The sequence below is a fragment of the Canis lupus genome, chromosome 35 (assembly GCF_003254725.2).
Source record: "Canis lupus dingo isolate Sandy chromosome 35, ASM325472v2, whole genome shotgun sequence".
NCBI classification, from domain to species: Eukaryota; Metazoa; Chordata; class Mammalia; order Carnivora; family Canidae; genus Canis; species Canis lupus.
In genome coordinates this window covers 17275389-17299939 of record NC_064277.1, presented here as the reverse complement: position 1 = coordinate 17299939, position 24551 = coordinate 17275389, and the positions used below count along the sequence as shown (strand labels likewise).

Genomic DNA, 24551 nt, shown 5'->3' with positions numbered 1-24551 from the left:
TAAGAGTTTATTTTATATACTCAATTAGACTCTGTGTTCTAGGGGAACAGTTTTCTCCTATTTCTCAGATATAGAAAAACAGATCATTTAGGGGTGCCTGGGGACTTGGTTAAGTCTCTGACTTTCGGTTTCAGCTTAGGTCATGATCTCTGGGTCCTTGGGATGGAACCCTGCTTCAGGTTCTGCTCTCAGCAGGGAATCTACCTCCCCTTCCTCTTTCCCTCTGCCCCTCCCCTCACTTGTGTGTGCACTCGCTCGCTCTCAAATAAATACATCTTGAAAAAAAAAATAGACCATTTAGTTCAAGAATGTACAGGATGTGACAGGAGGGAAAGGGCTCCTTAAAAAAAGATCTATGAGAAACCAAAAGGAGCAAAAATAAATAAATCTTACAGATAAAAAGGCAATACAAATAGAAAAGCTATATAAATTACTCCAAGGCCAAAGTCAGAAAGAAAATGAATCCAACAGATTGTACATCACATGAGAATGACACATGCAGCCATCAGTACGATTACAAGTGTTGCATCAAAGAACACAGTGGTGGATATGACATGCAGCAGTAAAAATGTTTGGGTCGATTAAGGTTTTGAAGTGATCTTCAAGAGTGGGAAAGCCCGAGGTAATACGCATTTTAACACACACATTCTTTGGTGCAACTACCCAACTTCTGCAGAACTTCTCTCACAGGAGCCACGTTATAAATATAAAACAAACAAACAAACAAAATATATAAAACAACCAACATAAGGAAGCTTCTCTTTCCTGCCAGTTGGCATTTTTTCTGTCCGTGGCCAAGAAAGCTGAAATTTTATGTTGCAATTACAGTTTTTCCCCCTCTGAGAACGCCCTTGTGGCTTTGTTAACAGCCCACAGCCTCCTTAACCTTCCGAGGAGGGTAGTGTGAAGATGACACGTGGAAAGCCACAACTCAGCATGGGGACAGTAAAAAGAGTGCATACATACCTCTTTCAAATTTTAACCGCTGATAAAGCTGAAACTGATCCATGGGCACCAAGCAGGCAATCTGAAACCAGAGATATTAAAACAGTGAGGTCTCTGTCATCTTTGGAAGCTAGGGTTCCAGCCTTCTAGGACCTCTACTTCTTGTCTGGCTTACTTTATACATACAGTGGTTCATAAACTTCTTTTTCTCTCCACAGTTCCAGTGGTAACACAAGCAGCAATTCCTACATTGGCCCCAGTCCTCTGCCACGGCTGGGAGTCACTACTTGAAGTACCCCAATAGGACTCACAGGTCAAATTCCATTCTTACTCTTGACAGGAGCTACTAAGACCAGACAACCCAACTTTTGGACTTCCCCAATTACTTGTGTACATATTGGAAAGATGCTCCTTTTTGCTCCACATTCATTTGAGAAATGCTTAAAAGATTATAGTTCTAGCTTTGGAACCCTTAAAAACTAAGGTCAGGGAGACTGTGCCTCAGGAATTAGGAAAACCTTATTAGTCTCCTCGGGACTAGAATCTTCTAAGCAATATGAAAATCATTTTTTCGGAAAAAAAATCACTTCACGGGGCCCTTGGTTGTCACTCATTGCCATTCATGTCCTGGTAGAAAAGAAATGCTAAAGCTGTTTCTTGTGGCTAGCCTCCTATTTCCATTTCAGATGGAGATATAAACCAAAGGTTTACTAGTAAATGACAGTGATTCAGACCTAACCAAATGACATTTCAGATTAATCCTTTTAAATTGCATTTCAGAGTTAGATGCAACAAAAGCTAACTGCTCTTAAACTGGCATTCTAAAATTAATAGTTCCACTGACGTCAACTATACTGATGTTGCTTACGAGATTTATAGCAGAGAAAACCCAAGGATTTGATATAAGGCTTTCTAAACATTTAGCAAGTTGATAGAGACACAGTTGTAGCCTTGGCAATTCTGACTCTCAAGCATTATATATTCTTTGGTATAAAGTTTATCTAGATGGAAGTTCCTACAACTTAATGGAAGGAAGTCCACTTTAAGAAAACAAGAGAAAAATGAGGCAGTTAAAAATTATACTTAGCAAACATAGTACATTTTAAAAGGTATTCAAAATCTAATCCTCCTTTTCATAAAAAAAATTCAATTTGTTTATTTTGCAAAGGAATTAAACTAAGTTAGCTAAAATGTATGAAGGGCCACAAAACAGGCAAATTCAGTCTCTTCCATTCCAAGTACAGTAAAACATTAATTAATTATAACATTTTTCTCTGGGGGGCTGCATTTTCATCTGCACCTTAAATAAAGCTTCTGAGCAGTCACCGTAAAAAAATTATGGTTAATTTTATATGATGTGTGTTATACCATATATTTTTTTAAAAGTGTAGTTAGACTTTTATTACAGTGAAAGCCAGTTTTGTTTCCTCTGTTATAATACCACCTGGACCTCTTTCCTGAAAGACAAAGGTGTCTTAAAAAATCCTGAATTGGAGACAGAAGATGTAGGTAACCAAAGGGATAGGAGGCATTAAGGAATCTGAATTCAATTCCTGACTTAGTCATTGCTTCGTTGTAGGTAGAGAATAAATAAGGTAATAATACTTCAGTTTTGGGCCAAGCTGACTTGGAGATGATGTAATCTTGGCCCAAGAGATGTCAGTGAGCATCTACATACCTGTTTTTAACCACCTCCCCCGCCAAAAAGTTCTTTGATGCTATGGGACAGTCCTGGACTCTTATTTGCCTCCATCTAAAATAGTTTTGGGACTGACGAAGAACTTCTTCAAATCCCTCAAAGTCAACTCCTAAAAATTCTGATTTTTTCCCAATGATATGCCATACAATATAACAGCTAAGTCAAATACAGCTGATGGAAGACAAAGCAAACAGAAGTATTTTGGACACAGATGAATGCTAATGAGAAAAGTGACACAAATTAATGCAGTAAAAAGTCAACAACAGTGATGTTTAATTTTAAATTAGAAAGATAAATTTCATCAGAGGACACATTACTGCCAACAGGGAAGCCCGAGGTCTCTAATTTTTAGTCTACTGTGAATCTCCGATTTATTATTTTTTATAGATGAAAGATTTTTATGGAATTAAGATTTAATAAGGTAAATCAATTTTCTTTTGTAAAAAATTCATGATCAAAAAAAGTTCCATCATAACCATTCTCTTCTCAGCCCCCACCACTTAGATTTTGCACCTCCTTGGTATTCTGTTTGACAGTTCGCTAAGGGTACAGCACTGCCTGGAAGCCTGGGGATACAGATAAGGAAAGGAGACACAGAAGCTGCCCTCAAAGAACTTAAATTACCCAAGACACTTAAGGTATTTTTTGTTTAAATCTACTCTTTGGGGGATGGCTGAGTGGCTCAGTGATTTAGTGCCTGCCTTCAGCCCAGGGTGTGATCCTGGAGTCCCGGGATCAAGTCCTATGTCAGGCTCCCTGCATGGAGCCTGCTTCTCCGCTTCTTTCCTTCTGTGTCTCTCTTGAATAAATAAATAAAATATTTTAAAAAAATAAAAATAAATAAATAAATAAATCTACTCTTTGGGAAAAAAAAAAAAGAATAGACTCCTTGATCTTACCATTTATTGGCTTTTACAGATTAAACTAGTTCTCTAAAATGTTTCTATTAGACCCATGGCTTTAGATCAGAGAAAGCTGGATCTTGTGTTTAAAAAAAAAAAAGGCTGATCCAAAGTATTAAATTGCCAGTCCCACTGCTGTTTGGAGCTAAGTCACTATTGCTCAAGATCTTTTACAATTACAAACTTGAAATAAATGTGTTAGGATGATTACTGAAGGCTCAATCAGATCAAGGTTAAAAGGCTACTGCTTTAAAAATACAAACAAAACAGAACAGGGGCTCCTGGGTGGCTCAGTTGGTTAAGCATCTGTCTTCAGCTCACATTATGATCCCAGGGTCCTGGGATTGAATCCCACATTCGGCTCCCTGCTTGGCGCGGAAAATGCATCTCCCTCTACCCTTCCCCTCTGCTCATGATCTCTCTCTCTCTCTCTTAAGTAAATAAAATATTAAAAAAAAAAAAAAAAAAAAGCTGTTCCCTTCTCCCCCATTTGTTTATTACTCATGTATTTATTCAGGTCAGTATGGACTACCAATATTTATTGTATTCAGTGGGTCCTAATCCATTAATAACCAGATCCAGGGGATCCCTGGGTGGCGCAGCGGTTTGGCGCCTGCCTTTGGCCCAGGGCGCGATCCTGGAGACCCGGGATCGAATCCCACGTTGGGTTCCCAGTGCATGAAGCCTGCTTCTCCCTCTGCCTGTGTCTCTGCCTCTCTCTCTCTTTCTGTGTGACTATCATAAATAAATAAAAATTTTAAAAAAATAAATAACCAGATCCACATTCAAGCTGTAGAAACAAAAACTTCCAAGTATCTTCTCAACTATCAAGAGACCACTTCCATCACATCTGGAAAATTCTTATCTTGATTTAAAGTGATTTTTTTTTTTACTATTTCTCCTTTGAAACTTATATTAATCTGCCTGTTAAACAAAAATTTCTCTCTCCTCCAATCCAAGCATGAAAGACCATTTTTCTTATCTTTATCACTCTAGAAATTCTTTCCAAAAAGAAAGGAAATTTAATTCAAAGATAGAATAAATTCAGTTTAATTTTAATAGAACAAAGAGCACTAATAAGAGAACAATAAGAACAAAAAACTACTAATTGCTCATAATTGCTCTCTGGTTTGTTGGTTTCTGGTAAAAATGAACCTTAAGATACTTATTAAATATTCAGTTCCTACTTTATTGGAAGTCTTCGGCTTTCCATTCCACTCCAACTAGAGCACAGGATAACCAGGGCACTGGGAATATACATACATGTGGGGTGCTATGACTGTTACACATGATGTTAATTAAATATGTCTAACATTTACAACTGAGAAGAAATGAAAAATGAACTACACCTTTGTTTATCTTATTATCTATGATCATAATATCAGAACAGGCATCACCACCTTCACTGACACCAGCCCTACAAAAACTAAAGAAGAAAAAGGGGGAGGGGGCAGACAGTAGAGCCTGTTTGCCAGAGAAGCATTTATGCTGGAAGTGATGTGTTCCCATAATACTGACAATTGGTCAATATCTCATATATAAAATATAATGTGTATATAAAACTTTAAAATATATATATTTTCTTTATATATTTGAAAGAGAAAGCAAGACAGAGCATGAGCAGAGGGGGAGGAGCAGAGGAAGAGGCAGAAGCAGGCTCCCCATGGAGCAGGGAGCCAGATGTTGGGCTCTATTGGAGAACTGTCAGATTAATGACCTGACCCAAACACAGACGCTTAACTGACTGAGCCACTCAGAAGCCCCTGTATAAAAGATTATTATATTAGCTTTTAGTTAGGAAAATAAAGTGGTTAAAACATTGAAGTTAGGGATTGGCTTAATGCAAGTACCACTCATCAAGGTCTAGAAAGCCAGGACAGATGAGAAAAGAAGAAAAGCCTAGACTTTACTTGGGTTTGGGCCCTTTAAACCATACTTCTGCTACAGTTGCTTTAGCAAAATTAATATTAAATTTTTTTTAAACTAAAGAGACCATAATTTTTTTTAAACTAAAGAGATCTTTATAGCATGTCAAAGCTGTGGGAATTTTTGAGGTGCTAGGACTAGCAAAAATCCTGGCAAAAGAATAGTATGGATAGTATGGATAAGTGCCTTACCGCACTAATACAAAAACTACCCGTGTCTCCTATCTCAACCCAGAAAATAAGAACTGCACTTCCTAACATCCCCCCACTCATCACTTGAGTGTACTAACCAAGCTCACATATCCTTCTCTACATACTAGATATTTAAACCTGCTGGAAAAAGCAGGAGGGCATCCCTGTCTGAGAGCCAGAACCTCCACCCCTCCCCCGCCCCCAGTGACAAACATGGCGGCAGCAAGAGCTGGAATCCCAGGGCAGGAATTGTTCTCAAAGTTCTCTGAAGAGGGCCATTTGCTGTTCCTTTCTTACCTGTTCTACAGAGGCTTCAGGACACCTTCCCACATCATCCTCTGCCTCTCTCCCTTGGTTCCTCCATGGGTAAAGGGGACGTGCCCATGTGGACACCCATGCGACACATTCAACCCCCCGCTGCTTACTCTTCTTATGGTGGCCTTTATTTGAAGGAGTAGCTTAGAAACAGAAACATCATTCTCCACTTATCTGCAGCTTTAAAGCAAAGCTTTAGATACATTCTAAAGCAAAATTTATATTCCCTATAAATATCTATTAACACTGGCAGAGCAGATTCCTTTACCTTTTGCCACCCCAAGTTTTGACTCCTCTCACTAACACACGTCACAGCCAAAGGTTGCTACAGACACACTTGGTCCCTTCCCGTTCAGATCCTTAGGCCACAACAACAGGTTGCTTGGTGGGGCATCCTTATCCTTATCCTCCCTTCGCCCCACCTCACATTGTGATTATGGAAAAGACGGTGGCAAGAGGAGATAGCAAGTGGGGGCTCCTCTGAAGGATAATTTGTGGGGAGCACGCAGACCTCCAGAATTCCAGCAGCCTTTCCCAAAGCCACCTTAATAAATGTGCAATATGAGTAAAAACCGTATTTATTTTGCAAATGTAGCTTCAAATTCCTACTCCACCCCTATCTCTCCCTCCTAGACCTCCACAGTGTCCCACCTCAACTGCCTCCTACAGAAATTCTGGGGTGCCCAACTCTGGGCAAGAGCAGCTGTACCCATCTTTGCACTGGGGCATGTGGCGGCTCCAGCAGCAAAATGCAGTCTGGTCATTTCAATGTCCCAGGACTTGGAAGGAGAACTGATTGCTGAGAAGCTGTTCCCTGCCCTCCTCTGCCAGCTGGCAGACAGAAGACGTTCAATTTCTCAGGCCATGTAACAGTAGGTCTGCGCTCACCAAATTCTACAGGGCCCAGAACAAGTGGCTCAGGCTCCCCCACTGAGTGATGATGTGCTACTTCCCCAACAGTATAAGGGCACAGCTACATTAGTCATCACCTTTTTAACAGGACTACTCACTCCCAGGGCAGGCCTTGCCTAAAGTAACACTATCAGAATAATCAATCCGCCTCCCACCTCTTAGAATTCCATACTGGACAAGATTCCCTGATCAAGTACATGAGAAAAGCACACCACCAATTAAAACTCCCAGTGATGCAAGAAGAGCGAGTTCGACTTTTCCAGGGCCCCCAGCGAGTGCACCTCTAGCCACTGCCTCCCATCAGCCTGCGGGACACAGCAGTGAAGGTGCCTTTTCTACTCTCTTCCTCCATAAGCAAACAGTACTTGGTCAGGCATTAAATGCTCTGCTAATGAAGCTCCTCCTGATAAGTAAAACTTAGGGGGCAAAGCCACAGCTGAGCTCATCTGGAAGCAGTAAGAAGGAAGGCAAGACCCACAGTGGGCAGGAGCAGATGCATGGAACACAGGCAATCGTGCGAGTCAGATCTACAGTGGAAAGCATTTGGAGAAAAGAGCTGAGAATGCCTGGTGTCCTCTGAAGATGAAGAAATGTTATACTCATATGCATTTTATAAGACAGTGAATGATGAAGAACCATGTAACACAAACAGCAGCAGCACAAAGGTAACTTGAGTCTTAACCAGAATAATTTTTAACTGTGTTACCTGTGTATAATTAAACATTTTTTAAAAGGTAGAAGAGTGGTAGAAATGGAATCCAGTCAAACACAAGGTGAACAAGCCCCATTATGATATATTCAATCATATCTGGATTAAGAGCTACCTATTATTATAGGGGCGCCTAAGTGGCTCCACCAGTTAAGCATCCACAACTCGATCTCAGCTCTGGTCCTTGATCTCAGGGTGGAGAGTTTGAGCCCCGCATTGGGCTCCACACATTAAAAAAAAAAAAAAAAGAGCTGCCTATTACAATAATAACTACATACAAGGAAATCTTGATGTAAAGGAAGATGCTTTAGCCCAAGTTCACATGTATGTGGTATTTGCTTTGAAAGGAGTGGTCCCATATAAACTGGCAAAGCTACTAATATCTCTAACATAATGTTTTATTCATGTCTCAATTCAGTTTTACTCCAGGGGGAAAAAAAGTGGCCCATTGGTTAAGAACTTTGATGACTGTACATTCACGCCCATCTTTATTTAGTCAGGCTCTCGGCAGGCCAGTGAGAACAGAACCAGGCCCTTAATGCCCTGGAGTGTCCTCCTACTCATCTAATAGGAAACAGACTTCGAACAATTGAAGAAATACCATAGTTTAGTTCAAAAGATGTTTTTGTTTTGTTTTGTTTTTTTCCCCCATATACCCTTTGGTAATTTCTAAGAGACATTACAGCTTTCTTTGGTTTCCATACAGCCTAAAAGTTAAACCGTTTTTAGAGTTAAACTGGGTACAGAGAATGAGTGCTGGGAAAGTGTGATGAGAATGTGTGCAATGGGAAAAGGGGAAGAAATAAGACAGAGGGGAGAACTGCAGGCAAATATGAAAAGAAACTTCTATACTAAGAAAATGAGAAAAGTTAAAACTCTGGTCTGGAGGGCTAGGAGACAAACTGTGGCCTGTCCTCATGCATCTGTCTAAACCCTTTAGCTCTAACATTTGATATCCAAACTGTCAATGGCTGGTGGATACCATTCATTTAAAAGTCTACAACAACGCCATGTCACTGAACTTTCTGTGATGTTGGAGAGGCCATATACTGTGCTAATCTGGCAGCCACGAGCCACACATGGCTACTGAGCATTTAGAACATGAATAATGCAACCAAAGGAATGAATTTTTTATTTTATTTAACCTTAATTAATTTAAATGTAAGTACCATATGTAGCAAGCGGCTACTGGATTGGACAGTACGAGGTCTAGGATACACGCCTGTCAATGGGTTAATGTCACTCTGCTAGATCCGAAGCCCCATGAGGATAGCACTGGGCCGGTCTTATTTACCTCTCTTCCTGACCTGGAACAGGGCCTGGCACATCGTGTACACTTAATAACTGCTGACTGATCAGAGTATCACAGAAGCATATCAAAAAGGAAGTATCTTTTCTAAAAGAATTGTACATTGAAAGATGCTCCTGAACACCCGAGTCTTATTTTAAAACCCACTGCCAAGTTGTATAGCCAACCTAATCTTTCCCCACTTTAATTTCCTTTTACCCATTTCTCACACAAAAGAAACCAATATTTCGCACCACAGGTTGACATATTCAATATTATGTTTTTATCAAAAATATTCCATTATTTCATGATTTTCCTAAAATGTATCACTTCTAAACTTTTATTCTTCCTTAGAAAACACTCCAAGCTCACTTGGACCACCTCCCCTAGCTGATATTCCATAAGTTGAACATAGATACCCAAATACAGATTGGTTTAAAATGGTCTATAAACATCTTTCTGCCTGCTTTGCTCACAAAACAGAGGAAGGCAGCCCAGGTGGCTCAGCGATTTAGCGCTGCCTTCAGCCCAAGGACCTGATCCTGGAGACCTAGGATCAAGTCCCACGTCAGGCTCCCTGCATGGAGCCTGCTTCTCCCTCTGCCTGTGTCTCTGCCTCTCTCTCTCTCTCTCTCTCAATCTCTCTTCCTATCATTAATTAATAAATAGAATAAAATAAATCTAAAAAAAAAAAAAAAAAGGCAGCTTCAAGGGCAAGCTCCTGATAAGGGATTGAAGAACTCATTCAAGAAAGCCATTTCTGATCCCATATAAAGATCAAACGAAAGGCCTGTGGACATGATTTTCAACTCCATCTATGTTTGTGAATGGCAATAGTTTATATTGTCTATAACTGGTTAAAATCTGTCACCTGTTTATCTTTAAAGTATTAAATATCACAAGACCACTTGCTATTTAGTCTCCAGACCACACATTTGGTAACCCTGATTTTCAGCACCTTCACCTATTCTAGAGCTTCTTCAACACTCAGACAGCATTTATAAATAGAACTGAGGTAAATAACAGCTTTAACAGGTTGTATGAAGAATCCATACGTATGTAGCAATACAGTACTCCTTTAAAAAGTTAGCCTCTGTATTTTGTTTCTAGACTGCCTGGCAGGGAAGTGCATAAGGAGTCAAGATCCTAGGAAATATCATCAACAGGAAAGAGAGAAGGTCATGGGACTCATCTGTACCTCTGCTTCCTGCAGGGTCCCGTGGTTTAGGCACACTGTGTCAGGGCAGGCAATGGGAGCCCCACATCCTTCTCGGATTGCCAGCTGCAGGTACTGTTTCAAGCACTAGAAGTTAAGAAGAAAAAAAAGACCATTACTCATTGCATTTCAGTAGCACAAAGGTTACATAACCACCACGGCCTCTTCTTCCTTCACTGGCAGTCCTGGGCTCTTGTACTCAGGAAACATAAGTTATCACAAGTGTGAACGTTGAGAGCCCTCACTTTGGAAAGAATGCAAGATAGGTGATTAATTATGTATGACCTCATCCTAAGAATATTGAGTTTACTCAAGGAAACAAGTCAAATTCCCAAACACACATTTTATCTACCACTGATTTGGGAAAGAAGAAACACTCTTTTGCACTGATGGCAAAAGCCTTCTTTGTACTTTTTCTTTCTTTCTTTTTTTTTTTTTTTTTTTTTTAACTTATGTGACTTCCTAGTTCCCTTATTACCTAGTGGTCCTTTCCCTCAAAGTTGGCCCAAAAGTAGAACTCTGTGACTCTCATGCTGAGCTAGCCAAACAGAATCAAAATACAATTGACCCTTGAACAACATGGGTTTGAACCATGTGGGTCCATGGATATGCAGGGTTTTCTCAATTAATACAGTACATAAATGTATTTTCTCTTACAATTTTCTTAATAACATTTTCTCTAGCTTACTTTATTGTAAGAATACAGCATATAATATATGTACAGTATATGTATGATCAACTGTTTATGTTATCAGTAAGGCTTCTGGTCAACAGTAGGCTATTAGCAGTTAAGTTCTGGGGGAGTCAAAAGTTATATGTAGATTTTCGACTGCATGGGTGGGGGGTCCAGCTGGTGCCCCTAACCTGTGCATTGTTCAAGGGTCAATTTTAAGATTAAGGCACTAACTTATTATCTAGGAACACTCTCAATAGCAAATACACCTGGGAAAAGTAATATCAAAGACAATTTGGGAGAATGAGACCTTCCAAAACTATGCATCTCAGTGGGAGTGATGGTGAGGAGGTTTGAGTAGAACCTGGGGAAAGAAGAAATTGTATTTAAAAAAAAAAAAGAAAGAAAGAAACCCAGAGGGGTGCCTGGGTAGCTCGATAGGTGGAATGTCCAAATCTCAGTTTCAGCTCAAGTCATGATCCAGGGTCATGGGCTGTAGCCCGGAGTCAGCCTCAGAGCTCAGGGGGAGTCTGCTTGGGATTTTCCCTCTCCCCCTGCCCCTCCCCCTGCTAGCTCTCTCTCTCAAATGAATAAATAAATGGGAGGAAGGAAGGAAACCCAGAAAGAAGAGTCTTCTCATTCCCTCTTGCACCTGGATCTGGATCTTGGGCGGTGGTGGAAACAGAGTCAGACTGAGAAGGTAGAAGGATTGACAGCATTATGGATACCTCAGACTCCTTCCTTCTCCCTCCCAACACAGCCCCACACACCCACAGGAGAGTAAGGGCCATAGTTCCGAAAGACAGAGCTCTTAAAAATCCAGAAGTTGACTCCTCAATTTCCACTAATTTGCTCATAATTGGATGAGCTCTTGTCTGTATGCATGATGAAAAAAAGTCAAGCACACATGTTTGAGGAGAACACTCCAAAGACACATAAGCCAGTCTATGACTTAACAACTCTTAAAAAGTGATGATTACAACTGGGTTCAGATTTTTCAAATTTATGCATTTATGTATCAACCCACTACATTAGAAATATTGCTGTTGCACCAACCTTTTATAAAAGCTTAATTATTAAACAAATTCTATGGTCAGAATACTGAAACTATAATTGTAAACCTATTCCTTTCACTGGTCATCCTTATTCTTTTTTTATTTTTTTAAGATTTCATTGATTTATTTGAGAGAAGAGAGAGAAAGCAAACATGAGGGGGGAGGGGCAGAGGAAAGGAGAAGCAGACTCCCCACTAAGCAGGAAGCCTGACATGGGGCTCAATCCCAGGACATGGGGCTCAATCCCAGGACCTTGAGATCATGACCTGAGCCAAAGGCAGACACTTAACAGACTGAGCCACCCAGGCACACCTATCTTTATTCTTTTTCCCTACCTGAAAAGAAAACTAATACAACAATGACATTATTTCTAGAAACTAATCATATATTTACCTGATTGAAATTACCGTTACAATGTACTACCAAAGCAATGACTAGAGCAAAATATTTAAACCAGATTTGTATTTCTAGAACTACTTAATAATTCCCTTCTTCAAAGAGTCCATTTTCCCCCTATGACTTCGTCAAGAGAAAAAAATGGGAAAGTAACCCAAGTATCCAAAATAGAAGGGCATGTAAATAAATTATGCTAAATTCATACAACAGCATGCTGAAGAATCATGAAAAATATTTTCAAATTATGTTTAAACACACAGGGAAAATGTTCATGATTCAGTATGAACTGGAGAAAAAAGGTATCTGGGAACAGGGCTTCTCTTGAGGAATTCTTCCTACAGCTGACTGTACTATAGGTACTGTATTTTAGCTTTTATTTTCTTGTTTGAGAGAAGGGTGAACAATTCCTTGCTCTAGGAGTTTCTGTGCCAGACACAGTCTCTTGTGCTAAGAAGAATGGAAAAGGAGAAGAGAGCCATAACTTGGAAATATGGGGAAGAATTTCAGTACATGTGCAAAACTCAAGAGGAAAAGCAAAAAAGCTGGCTCACAAAAAGGAGGGTTACACCAAAGGACAAGTGAATAAATGATGCAAAGGCCTGTCCACCCGGCTCTATTCCTAAGGACCTCGCTGCCATCCATCTGCCACACAGATTTCAGTGTGACCACCACCCATGTTCCCCAACTACCACTTGAAATTTAAGCAGAAAGGCTCTGAAAATGTATGGTCTCCAGGCTCAGGGGAAGGTATCTGAGAAAACAAAATGAACAGCATTATGAACATCTATTAGAATTATGTGGCTCTAGCCATGGTGCCATTCCCTCAGGTGACAATGGGAAAGTTACTCAAGTTGTGCCCCAAACCTGCTTCCCTTCATTGGAAAACCAGAAACAATTAATATCTGGCTATGGTTACCTCACAGGGTTTAAAAGACATGTACACACAAAACACAAACCTGGAATTGTATATACGGGAACCCTTTGAAAAATTCGCAAACTGCAGACTATTTGGTTTTATTTCTACTCCACTTCATTTAATCTTAGGCGTTCTATCAAAAACTTGGTGAGGAAATGTTAATCCTCTGATTTCTGAGATTATCCTTTCTCTACTCCCTTTGGAGAACCAGTTAATAAGCCACTGTGCTACAGAACCTCCATAAACAGAGCAGATATTTGCAACAGGACATCATACACACCTCCATTCAAGCCTCTCGCTAGAACTATTTGCACCTGTAGAAAAAGCTTAGAGTCCACCAAAAATAAACACTTTGTGAGTCTTTACAGGCAAAAAAAAAAAAAACATTTCAACTTATTTTACAAACCTGTAAAGTTGAAATCTAAGCTTTCCCAGGAGTTTATCGTAGATGTTCTATTTGTTAATGTAATGTTCTTAGGTACTACATCCATGACATGTAAAGCCAGTAAATTCTAAAGCTGCCAACAAGGACACTCCTGGACACAATATTACGTGACCCATGATTCTAGGGGAGAAGTCAGAGCTATACATACGGGCTACAGGGCATGCATGCATGAATACATACAGCAAGCTATCAGGACAGCATAGGCACTTAACACTCCATCACCGTGAGCATGCATCTCTAGTCGAAAGGCAAGAGGGACAACCGCCAGCCCTAGTTACTTCTTCTTGTTGAATTTTCAAGCACCTTCGGTTTAGTCTGTCTTCCAACGGCTTTCACTAAGAATTTAATCCCAAACCCTCCCTTCTCTCCCCCAGCACCTCTGGCTGAAGCACAACAGAAGCAAAAACATTCATTGGAACTCCCCTGTGCATGTTATACAAACCAAACCCACGTAAATGGTTAACAATTCTAGAAGAGACTGGCTTCCAGACTGTAAATGAAGACACAAAGAAAGAGGGGGAGAAAAACACCATCATTTAGTCACATTAAAAAAAAATTCCCTCCCAGGCAGGCAGTCTCTGCTTTGCCGTCCTGCCAACAGCTCCCCTGCACTGTACTCAGTAAACTTCTATCTCCTCTCTTCTGCCCAGGGGTGAATTCTTTCACCACTGGGCCACCGGCCCCCACCTCATGCAACCACCTCACATTTGCTGGCCCTCCCAGGGAACCTCTGGCCCAGTGGGGCCTGGCTTCTCCCTGGATTATCTGGGAATTTCTTAGGACTTTCTCAGGAGGCATAGGGTGGGCTCAAGGAGGCTATAGGGGGAGCTGATGACCTCAGGCTGAGATTACTCCTAGGCGAGGCTCAGGCTAGAAGTTCCTGATGGGGGGAAGGAGGAGAAAGCCACCAGAGCTCTAGCCAGAAAGAACAAAGGATTTCCCCTCTGGCCCTTGGGAGAAATCTCCCCCTCCTTTCCCTTTCACTTTCTGGCCCCCACCTGGCAGTCTAACCTAGTCCTTCCCAGACAAGGGCTCCGGCCTGAAGGTCAGACTGGGCCCACCCATGAGGGGCCAAGGACCCCTTCTCTCTGCTCTCCCACTCCACCCCCAGTGTGTGGCACAGTCGGCAGCGACAACTAGTCCAGGGCGCATCTGCACACCTTGTGGATCCATTGACTGACTCTCAGCCACTGTGTGCTGCTTTCGGGCCCCCACTTTTTCCTCTGTCCCCACTGGTCCGGCCACTGTCTTGACCTACAGGCAAAATATGCTCCTGCATATCGGACTGACTCCATTCCATACACAGGTGACAAGTCCACAAGGACCTGTCTGAGAGTCCCCTCCTGCTGTACCCCAAGGACCCAGCCACCTTGGAGTTTCACTTAAATCGCCTATGAGCACGTTAATCTAATACTAAGCTCTGCCTGTAACTGCACAGAATCCCCAATGGCCCAACAAGTTTAGGTAGGGACAGGGTGTCCCCCACCCCACCCAGCAGGAAACAGCTACTGAAGGCAAGACTTCCATCCAAATGCCAAAGTTGTGTCATTGTCGGTCAGTCAGTGGGGAATACAGAGGCCCTTTTTTGGCAATAGGCTTGAGCTATGGAAACCCAAGTAAGGTAAAAGGGCCCCGTCGACCAGCAGTCTGAATGCAAACAGCCTTGTTAAGTGACTCACTTCAAAATATCCATAGGCTGTAGCTGACCAATGGGTTACTCACAACCTGACACAGATACCCAAAAAGGGAAAATTCAGTATGTTCCCGTACCTTCTTGCTCCCTCTTCTCTCCCTCCCCTATAGTCCCCATCACAACCTCCTGGCAGATGGTCTGTCCTTTGCTGCTCCCTTGCAGTGTATTCCATAAAATTCTATCTCCTTAAAAAAAAATTACATTCCATTAAATAATAGCATTAAACAGATGCCAAAATATGCAATTTTCGTAACAGAGTCTAAGGGAAATGTTTTGAAAAAAACTTTTTGAAAATCCTTATGACACACAAAAAGAAAGAAATTTTTTTTCCCTTTTTTAAATAGTCAACATTCCACTTAATTTGTATGGGAGAACATAGAAACATTTTTAGGCCATGGACCATCATATATAATAATGATTTTTTTTCTCTCCTCCAAGTCCTGTCCTTGTCTTGCATTTTCTATCTCTATCTCATTTTCTATCTCATTCTCTCTATATATTCACAAATGACATTTCCATCCACCCAGTTGCATAACCCGGAAATGCATGGATCATCTCTAACATCTCTTTGTCTTACCCTGGATCCAATAAATGCCTATTAGAAGTCTTCGCCTGTCTAACCATGCCCTCACTACTTAACAGAGCCTTTGAATCCCACTGTCCCAACATACCAGCTTCCCCACATCCCCAGTCTTCCCCAGCTCAGTAAATGGAACCAATTACCCAATTACTCAGCCAAAACAAAAACAAAGACACCCTTGATGCCTCTTTGCTCAAACTCTCAACCAAAACATGTCCCCAAACTAAGCATTTCTCATCATTTCCGCTGCAAACTCAAGTCCCCATCACCCCTTCTGGAGAACTCTGCACTAGCTTTCCTGCTGGTCTCTACTCCACACAGTAGCCCAGTCCTCTTCATACATCTTTCTAAAATATAAATCATATTTTATTCTCCTGCCCCCAAACCCTCCAAAGAATGTGCATCTCATGTAGATGGCCTCGCCAACTCCTTACCATGGCTCATATGGTCCTACTTGTTTCTGACTCCTGCTCAGCTCATTTCTACCACATTCTCCCTTTACTCTGGGAATATGAACCTGGCCACTATTTCTTCGACATGTCACACTTGGCTTCTTTCTTGGTTGGGGCCATTTACTCTTCCTAGAATGTCCTTCCCCTAGGTGGCTCCATCTCAGGTCATTCAGGGGATGCTCAGTGTCACCTCCTCAGATCGGCCTTCACTGACTAAAAAGGCCAATCTTCCCTCCCGTATCAGGCCTTCTTACCCTGCTTTATTTTTCTTCATAGCACTTTCTATTACCTATGATATTTACTTGTGTCTTATCTTGTACCACTAGAAAAAGTACAGGGACATGGTCTTCTTGGATGGATTCCAGAAAAACACGTAGAAGGTACTACAAAACACATTACTGCATGATTTTATACATTCCAAAGTCCTATCCATTCCATGTCCTAAGTATTGATCAGGCCTGTTCACCTCTCCCAGTCTTTTCCTGCCCCATACTTAGACCACTTTCCATTACCTGCTACCTGGACTTCTGCCTTAGTCCATCCATTCACTGATCTTCCTATCTGATTTGCCTCTTTCTAATTAATTCTACACTGCTGGCAAAAGGAACTTTAATACAAGTCTAAATCTGATCCCTTCTGTCATCAGCTTAAAACCCTTCCAAGACTGTAACCACTCTTTATGTCTCCTTTGTAGCACTTATTATAATTAGGACTTAAAAACTAGGTGTATATAGGGGTGCCTGGGTGGTTCAGTGTGTTAAGCATCTGACTCCTGATTTTGGCTCAGGTTATGGTCTCAGGGTCACAGGGATGGAGCCTCATGTTCGGCTCCATGCTGGGCATGGAGTCTGCTTAAGAATCTCTCTCCCTCTACCCCTCCCCCAACCCTGTATGCGTGTTTGCTCTCTCTCTCTCTCTCAAAAACAAATTAGGTGTATATAGTTATGTACCTCCAAAAGCCTCACTCTCTCCACTCAGTCCACCTGCTAACATTACCAGATATTTCAACTTTTAGATTTCTTTTATTAAAACCTCATCTCTAGAATAATCCTGTCACCATTCACGAATAGTTAGGACAGGAGGATAGTCAGATGAGGCAGTGGCTTCCTAGCAGAGGTCAGAGCCTTGAAGAAAAGGATATAAGACAGGTATGTTTCTATGGACAAGAAACACTTGAAACTATGAGGCACTAATGGGCAGGGTGGCTGTGATATTATGATTTAAAAGAAGTACAAATACATTCTTCCTATTTCTTGCACAGAGCTTCTAAAACTTTTGGGATCTCCTAAGGAATCAGAGAGATCAAGGTATCTTCTGTTACGTTAACAAACAGAGGCAACTTTGGGAAGCTCCCCGCCCCAGGTCAAAGCACCAACCCTATGAGTAGAGGGCCAGAACTTACAGTCCCATGCATCGACTGACCTCCAGGGAGGGGAGAGAGGCTGGAAGTTATATCCTGGGCCACTGGGGATTGATTCAGTCATGCCTAAGGAATGAAACCTCCATAAAAATACAGAAGTCAGAGAGCTTACTGGTTGGTGAACACACACAGATTTATTAAGAATGGTGCACTTTGGAGCACATGGAAGCTCCATGCTCTTTCCCCACACCTTGCCTTATGCAGGTCTTCCTGCTGGCTGTTCCGGAGTTATATCATTTTATAATAAACCAATAATCTAGTAAGTAAAATGCTTCTCTGAGTTCTTGGAGCTGCTCTAGCAAGTTAATTGAACCCAAGGAGGAGGTCATGGGAACCTATCATTTACAGCCAGTCGATCAAAAGTGCAATTAACAACCTAGGCTTGTGACTGGCACTCAAAGTAGGGAGACTTCTTTGATCTAGGCTTGTTTGGATAAAGGTCTATTCAGATTCTTTCCCCATTTTTAATTGGGTTATATTTGTGTTTTTATTATTGAGTTCTAAGAGTTCTTCATATATTCTGCAGGTGTCCCATATTGGATAGGATTTGCAAATATTTTCTCCCATAATGGGTTTGGTTATCTTTTCATTTTCCCGAGGATGCCCATCATGAAGGTTTTCAATCTTGATGAAGTCCAATTTTTTTTTCTTTTGTTCATGCTTTGCCTAATCTGAGGTAACGAAATTTTTTTTATTTCCCATATTTTCTTCAAGAAGTTTGCAAGTTTAGCTCTTACAGTTAGGTAGAATCCATTTGATTTAATGTTTGCCTGTGGTGTGAAGAAACAGTCCAACCTCCTCTCTTGCAAATGGCATCCAGTTGTCCCAGCATATCGAAAAACTATTCTTTCTCCCTTTGAACTGCCTTGCCATCCTTGATGGAAATCCATCGACGACCGACATGAGAATTTATTTCTGGAACTGCCAATTCTATTCCATCAACCTGTCTATCCTTATGACAGCGTGACACAGTTTTGATTATTACAGTGCTGTAGTTAAGTTTGAAATCCGGAAGCAATTTCTCCAACTTTGTTCAACTTTTATGAGACTGTGTTGGTTATGCTAGGTCCCTCAATTTTCCATACAAAATTTCAGACAAGCTTATTGATTTCTGCAAAGAAGATATTTGGGATTTTGATAGGATTTGTATCTATAGATCCACTTTATGGCCATTTTAACAATATAGGCATGCCTTGTGTATCATGCTTCCCAGATACTATGTTTTTTTACAAACTGAAGATTTGTGGCAACCCTGCATCCAATCCAGCAAGGCTATTGCACCATTTTTCCAATAGCATTTGCTCACTTCCTGTCTCTGTGTCCTACTTTGGTAATTCTTTGCATATTTCAAACATTTTCATTTTATATTTGTTATGGTGATCCATTGGTGATTGTCACTCATTGAAAGCTCAGAGGATGGTTAGAATGTTTTAGTAATAAAGTATTTTTTAATTAATAGGGGTTTTTTTTTTTTTTAGATGTAATGCTATTGCACACTTAAAAGGCTACAATATAGTGTAAACATAACTTATATGTGCTGGGAAACGAAAAAATTCGTTGGGCATGCTTCATTACAATATTTGCTTTATTAAGTTGGGAACCAAATCTCCAATATCTCCTATGTATGCCTGTATTAATCCATGAATATGGAGTGTCTTTCTATTCAGTGTTCTTGAATTTCTTCCAACAATATAGTTTTCAGAGAAGTTTTGTACTTCTTTTGTTAAACTGACTCGTATGTATTTTATTCCTTTTGAATTATTGCTAATAATTGTTTTTAATGTGCCATTATCACATTATCCTTTGCTAGTGTATAGAAATACAATTAACTTTTGTATATTGATCTTGCATTCTGCAATCCTGTTAAGCTGATATCAGTGTTTCCAAACTCTGTTATTTCAATATGCAACCAAGAACCTCTAGTCCAATTCAATCTATGCCCTCAAGTCTAATCAAGGAAATACACACATCATCACTGCATTTAACTTACTCTGTAATACTCAGAAGTATAATCTCCATAGGCAGGAAGGACCCCTTTCTATCCAGCACCTCTGTAGAGAATGCATGCATCTATCTAGTTCCAGAAGAAACCATAAAGGAAGCCTAAGAAGGAAATTATGTATGTAAAAGTTAAAGCTCTGATTGAGATCCTCTAAACACTTAACCCAAAATAGGGCTGTTACTGTTTTTGGAAAAGGGTACTGAGATCCACTTTGTAAGTTTGAGAACAGTCATTCAATATGGGAGATTAAATCTGGCCCCCCATCGAAAGTACCTCCAGTTCCCACCAAGCAAGAGTGATCAAACACTTATATCTTTAGCTCAAGTGATCATGAAACATCTAAATTAAGAAACTCAGTGATGGAAACAGCTCTGAAGAGAAATCCACTGGAAATGCTGCAGACTGATCCAGCCCTCACAATGAAATGACTCAAACCTGCTAGACTGGAAGCACCTTTCAATCAAAGCAGGGAGCTGGCACTAAGCTTGGGAAGGATCTGCTTTCAAAACAAGTAATTCAATAACTCTCCGATTGACCTTTCAGAGGCTCTCCCTTTTATCCCACCATGGTTGCGCTTCTTAACAGAGGGGCCCCCACTTCTCAAACGAGTTCCAAAGAGATCCTTCTGTGCCAGGTGCTTACAACACAATCTACCCAGAAAAGCAACCGATGGTTCCAGGAGAAAGAAAATAAAGCTTGCCAAGTTTACATCCTTCCACTTCCTCCAAAGAAACATGAGATCTTAGAACTGGCAGCCCTCAGCTGGCCCCCAAGCCCTAGCCAACAAGCCCAGGACAGGCAGTGAGGATAAGCACACCCCAGATTAAACATCAGGAGATTCCACTGAACTCATTTATCACTTTCTTCCTCCTCCTCTTGTGCACCCAAAGAGTCCCTATTTGAACTCTCAGGCAGCCTTCCTGACTCTCCCAGAATGCACAGAAGGCCTCAGCAATACAGAGGAAAACAAATCCCAAATTAACGAAGGGTCAAAAAACCCCTTCAGCCATGATGTAGGGCTATGCAAGTTAACTGCATAAAATATAACCATCAACCATCCAAGTAAACGCAGTGAAGAATGTAGGCTTAGACTCTACTAGAGAATTCACAGGGAGTATCCATCGGTTTCGTCCATACAAGGGATAGAAGGATAAAAGGATGGAGAGATGTGTGATAAAGCAAGTAGTGTAAAAATTTAATGATGGAATCTAAGAGGTGGGGGGGAATATAGATACTCATTGTTAAACTTCTTTCCCCTTTGTTGTATGCTTGAATGGTTCCGTTAACAAACTGATGTACAAATTTTTAAGCTAAAAAAGAAAAAAAGAATTACACCATGCACCAAATCTCAGATCTTAATGTTCCTTAAAGCAAGAATCATCTGGGTTATATCCTATATAAACCCCCCATGTCTGTCTTACTATTTAAACTGGAGTCTGAATAAATTAGTGGGATGAAATTTTATTAATTAAAATTAATGGTAGCAACATTACTGATCACCTAAATTTTTGAAATTTCTCAAGAATATTTACATTGTATAAATGAGACAAGGAAGCTAACTCATCTCATTTTCTACAGGAAAAAACCTACAAAAAAAAAAAGCCAGCGTGCAAAATAGTTTACACCAATGACCCAGAGGTCAATCAACTGTGACTTCCTTGACTACATTTACAAAAGAGAATTATTAGATTTAAGAAATGTGAACTCTGAGGAAGTTGAACTAACACTGAGTAGGCTGAAATTGAGCCATCTTGTAATATTCAAAATTAACTTAAGTGATTTTATTCAACAACTCCATAGCAAAATCACAGTACCTTTCTACTTATAATAGAGATGATAACAAAATTATGACTATCCATTTATGGCATAATTTTCCCCTAGTTTTTCTACTGTAAAAATGTGAATGTTGAAGCGCCTAGGTGGCTCAGTGGTTGAGCATCTGCCTTTGGCTCAGGCATGATCCTGGGATCCTACAGGGAGCCTGCTTCTCCCTTTGCCTTTGTCTCTGCTTCTCTCTCTGTGTCACTCATGAATAAATAAATAAAATCTTTTTTTAAAAAAGTGAATGTTTTTGACATAGCTAGATAAGCAAATTTCTAAAATCAGGGGGGTTTCTACATGGTGCTTAGTTTTACTTTAATTGCCATAATTTGGGATCCCTGGGTGGCTCAGGGTTAAGTGTCTGCCTTTGGCTCAGGGCATGATCCCAGAGTCCCAGGGTTGAGTTCCACATCAGGCTCCCTGCATGGAGCCTGCTTCTTCCTCTGTCTGTGTCTCTGTCTCTCTCTCTGTGTCTCTCATGAATAAATAATTAAAATTAAAATTAAAATTTTAATAAAATTAAAATAATGAAATTATTTTACATATAAAATAATTGCCATAATTTGAGTCAGTCTTCCTTTTCTTTCTCTTAATAAATCCACAGGCTTGCATACCTAAGACTACTCTTGACTGTCTTAAAATCTATCCTTGAATGGCCAGTTCCCAAAATTTTTAAAAAGTTTTATTTATTTATGTATTTATTTATTTGAGAAACACAGAAAGAGAAAGAGAGGGTTGGGGAAGGGGCAAAGAGAGAAAGAGAAGCTTCAAGCAGACTCCTCGCTAAGCATGGAGCCCAATATGCTTGGATCCCAGGACCCCGGAATCATGACCTGAGCCAAAACCAAGAGTCGGACGCTCCCCAGGTGTCTCTATACTGGTTTCTTAATGTGTAAACTGAAGGCTAAAAGTAAATAGGGGGAAAAAATAGCACCCTTGCCTTTTACATATTACATGGCACATATTTAAAGGCCTTGCTTGTCCTTCCTGGATTTTTTTTTTAATAGATGAATAAACTGAGGGTCAAAGACACTGGAAAAAAAAAACCCTACACCCTACACCCTACATTCATGTGGCTAATAGCTCACAAACACTTACCAAAAGAGTCAAACCAAAAGGACCTCCCTCCTGGGGGTAAGGAAATGCTTCAAAACCATTGAGGCTTTTGGTTAACACAGAGCTTATGTATTTCCATGGAAATGAGGCACTGACTACGACTAACCTCATCCCAAGAGGTGCCACGCGTATCTGAAATCCACCACTTAATCAATCCTCAATGCACTTAAATATTGAGAAAATGGAGCTTTAGAGTTAGCTGAATTTTCTAGTTAGTTTGCAACCTCTGGCTTCAACTTGTCTAAATTTTTATAAGTTCCTTTTCCTATATAGCAACATCTAATCAGTGAACATAAACTGTTTTGTGTGATAATGCATTTCTCACCAACATTAGGACCAACATTATAAACATTATTGTCCATTCGTTCATGTCTCCAAAATACAATATACTTTTCTTGATAGGACTTATTTTTCTAAGCTGACAGTACTGTGAATACCATGGTGTAAAATGAGCTGAAACTATACTGGAACTGGACGAACTGCGTATTTTTTAAAGACAGATTCATGAGATGAGCTTGTCTTGCTACAATTTTCTTCCTCCTTAAAAGAGGAAACATTGATTAAACAATGAGATATATTCTTTTCACATCTCAGATTAGAGAAGGCAAAAAATTTGAAAATATCCAGAGTGTCAAGGAAGGGGGCTTTCCTACATGTATGATGGGAGCTATCAACACAACAGTTTGGAAGGGCAATTTAGCAACATATCCAATTAGAATGCACATACCTTTTTATTAGGCAATTCCACTTCTAGAAAGTTTTCCTAAACAGATACAGTTTCACATTTATACAAGTACAAACACTTTATCAGAACAAACACTTAAAAAGAAAGGTGGGTCTATATACTCTTAACATAGAAGCATGTCCAAGACACTAACTTAAATTTGTAAAGAAAAGTTAAAGAAAAATTATCTGTAAAGATCCCATTTCTCTATTACATGATGTGTGTGTGTTTATATGTATATGTATATAAATATATATATATCCATCCATGTGTTTACATATTTGCACACAGAGAAAGAGTCTGGAAGGCGAAGCGATCATACAATCAATACCTTGGAAGCTTTTATTTTGTTTTAAAACCAGCACGGGAGGTTCAATTAGTTAAGTGTCTGACTCTTGATTTCTGCTCAGGCCTTGGGGTCGTAAGATTGAGCCCCACACCGGGCTCCACACTGGGCATGGAGCCTGCTTAGGATTTTTTCTTTTCTTTTCTTTCTTTTCTTTCTTTTTCTCTCTTTCTTCCTCTCTATCCCCCCACCCCTCCTCTGCTCTCTCTCTAAAAATAAAAATCTTTTAAAAACCTAGCATATATTACTGGGTTATTATTAAGAGTAAAAGTCAGCCTTTAAAAAGGAGAGCACAAGGAAACATAGGGTAAGAAGGAAGAAAATAAAGCAACTAAGGCTTCAACTCTATTTCTTTTTATTTTTCTTTCAACTCTATTTCTACGTACATCCTCTAACCCCCATCAATGTACATGAAATTGGTCACCAAAACCTTCACATTTTAGCTGAAATCAGTCTGGGACCGAAAGCCCTTCTGGATTACACTGGAAGGGAAGAGAGCAATAGCCATGTGCCCTTTCCTTCTGCCTTGCCCCTGGGAGCCTTCATTTGCCTGCTGACTTTCCATTTCTATGAAAGAGAGAAACAGAGGACCTAACACCCTACACATCCCACCCAGAAATGACTGCAAACTTTGCAGAAGTAGTGGCAGTAACTGGAGAAGCTCTCTGGTTCTGGCACAGTTGCTGCCGCCTGACCCCAGTACTGTACGACAGTGGTCATCAGGTGAATGATTTGCTTGGGATGGAGGGCTGAGTGGGCCTCAGAACGTGAACGCACAAACCCAGACATCTGTTACTCAAGTAAACAGG

General features: G+C 40.4%; 1 protein-coding gene across 3 annotated transcripts in view; it reads right to left on the bottom strand.

Annotated features, from left to right (window-relative positions):
* Positions 1 to 24551, bottom strand: part of RNF144B (ring finger protein 144B) — a 169987-nt gene that overhangs the window by 24096 nt on the left and 121340 nt on the right. For all 3 annotated transcript variants that reach the window (XM_025443702.3, XM_035710487.2, XM_025443691.3), the window contains exons 3-4: positions 10086 to 10190; positions 967 to 1027 (exon numbers count right to left, since the gene is read on the bottom strand). In XM_025443702.3, coding sequence (XP_025299487.1) covers positions 967 to 1027; positions 10086 to 10190 — 166 coding nt within the window. The remainder of the gene's footprint in view (positions 1 to 966; positions 1028 to 10085; positions 10191 to 24551) is intronic.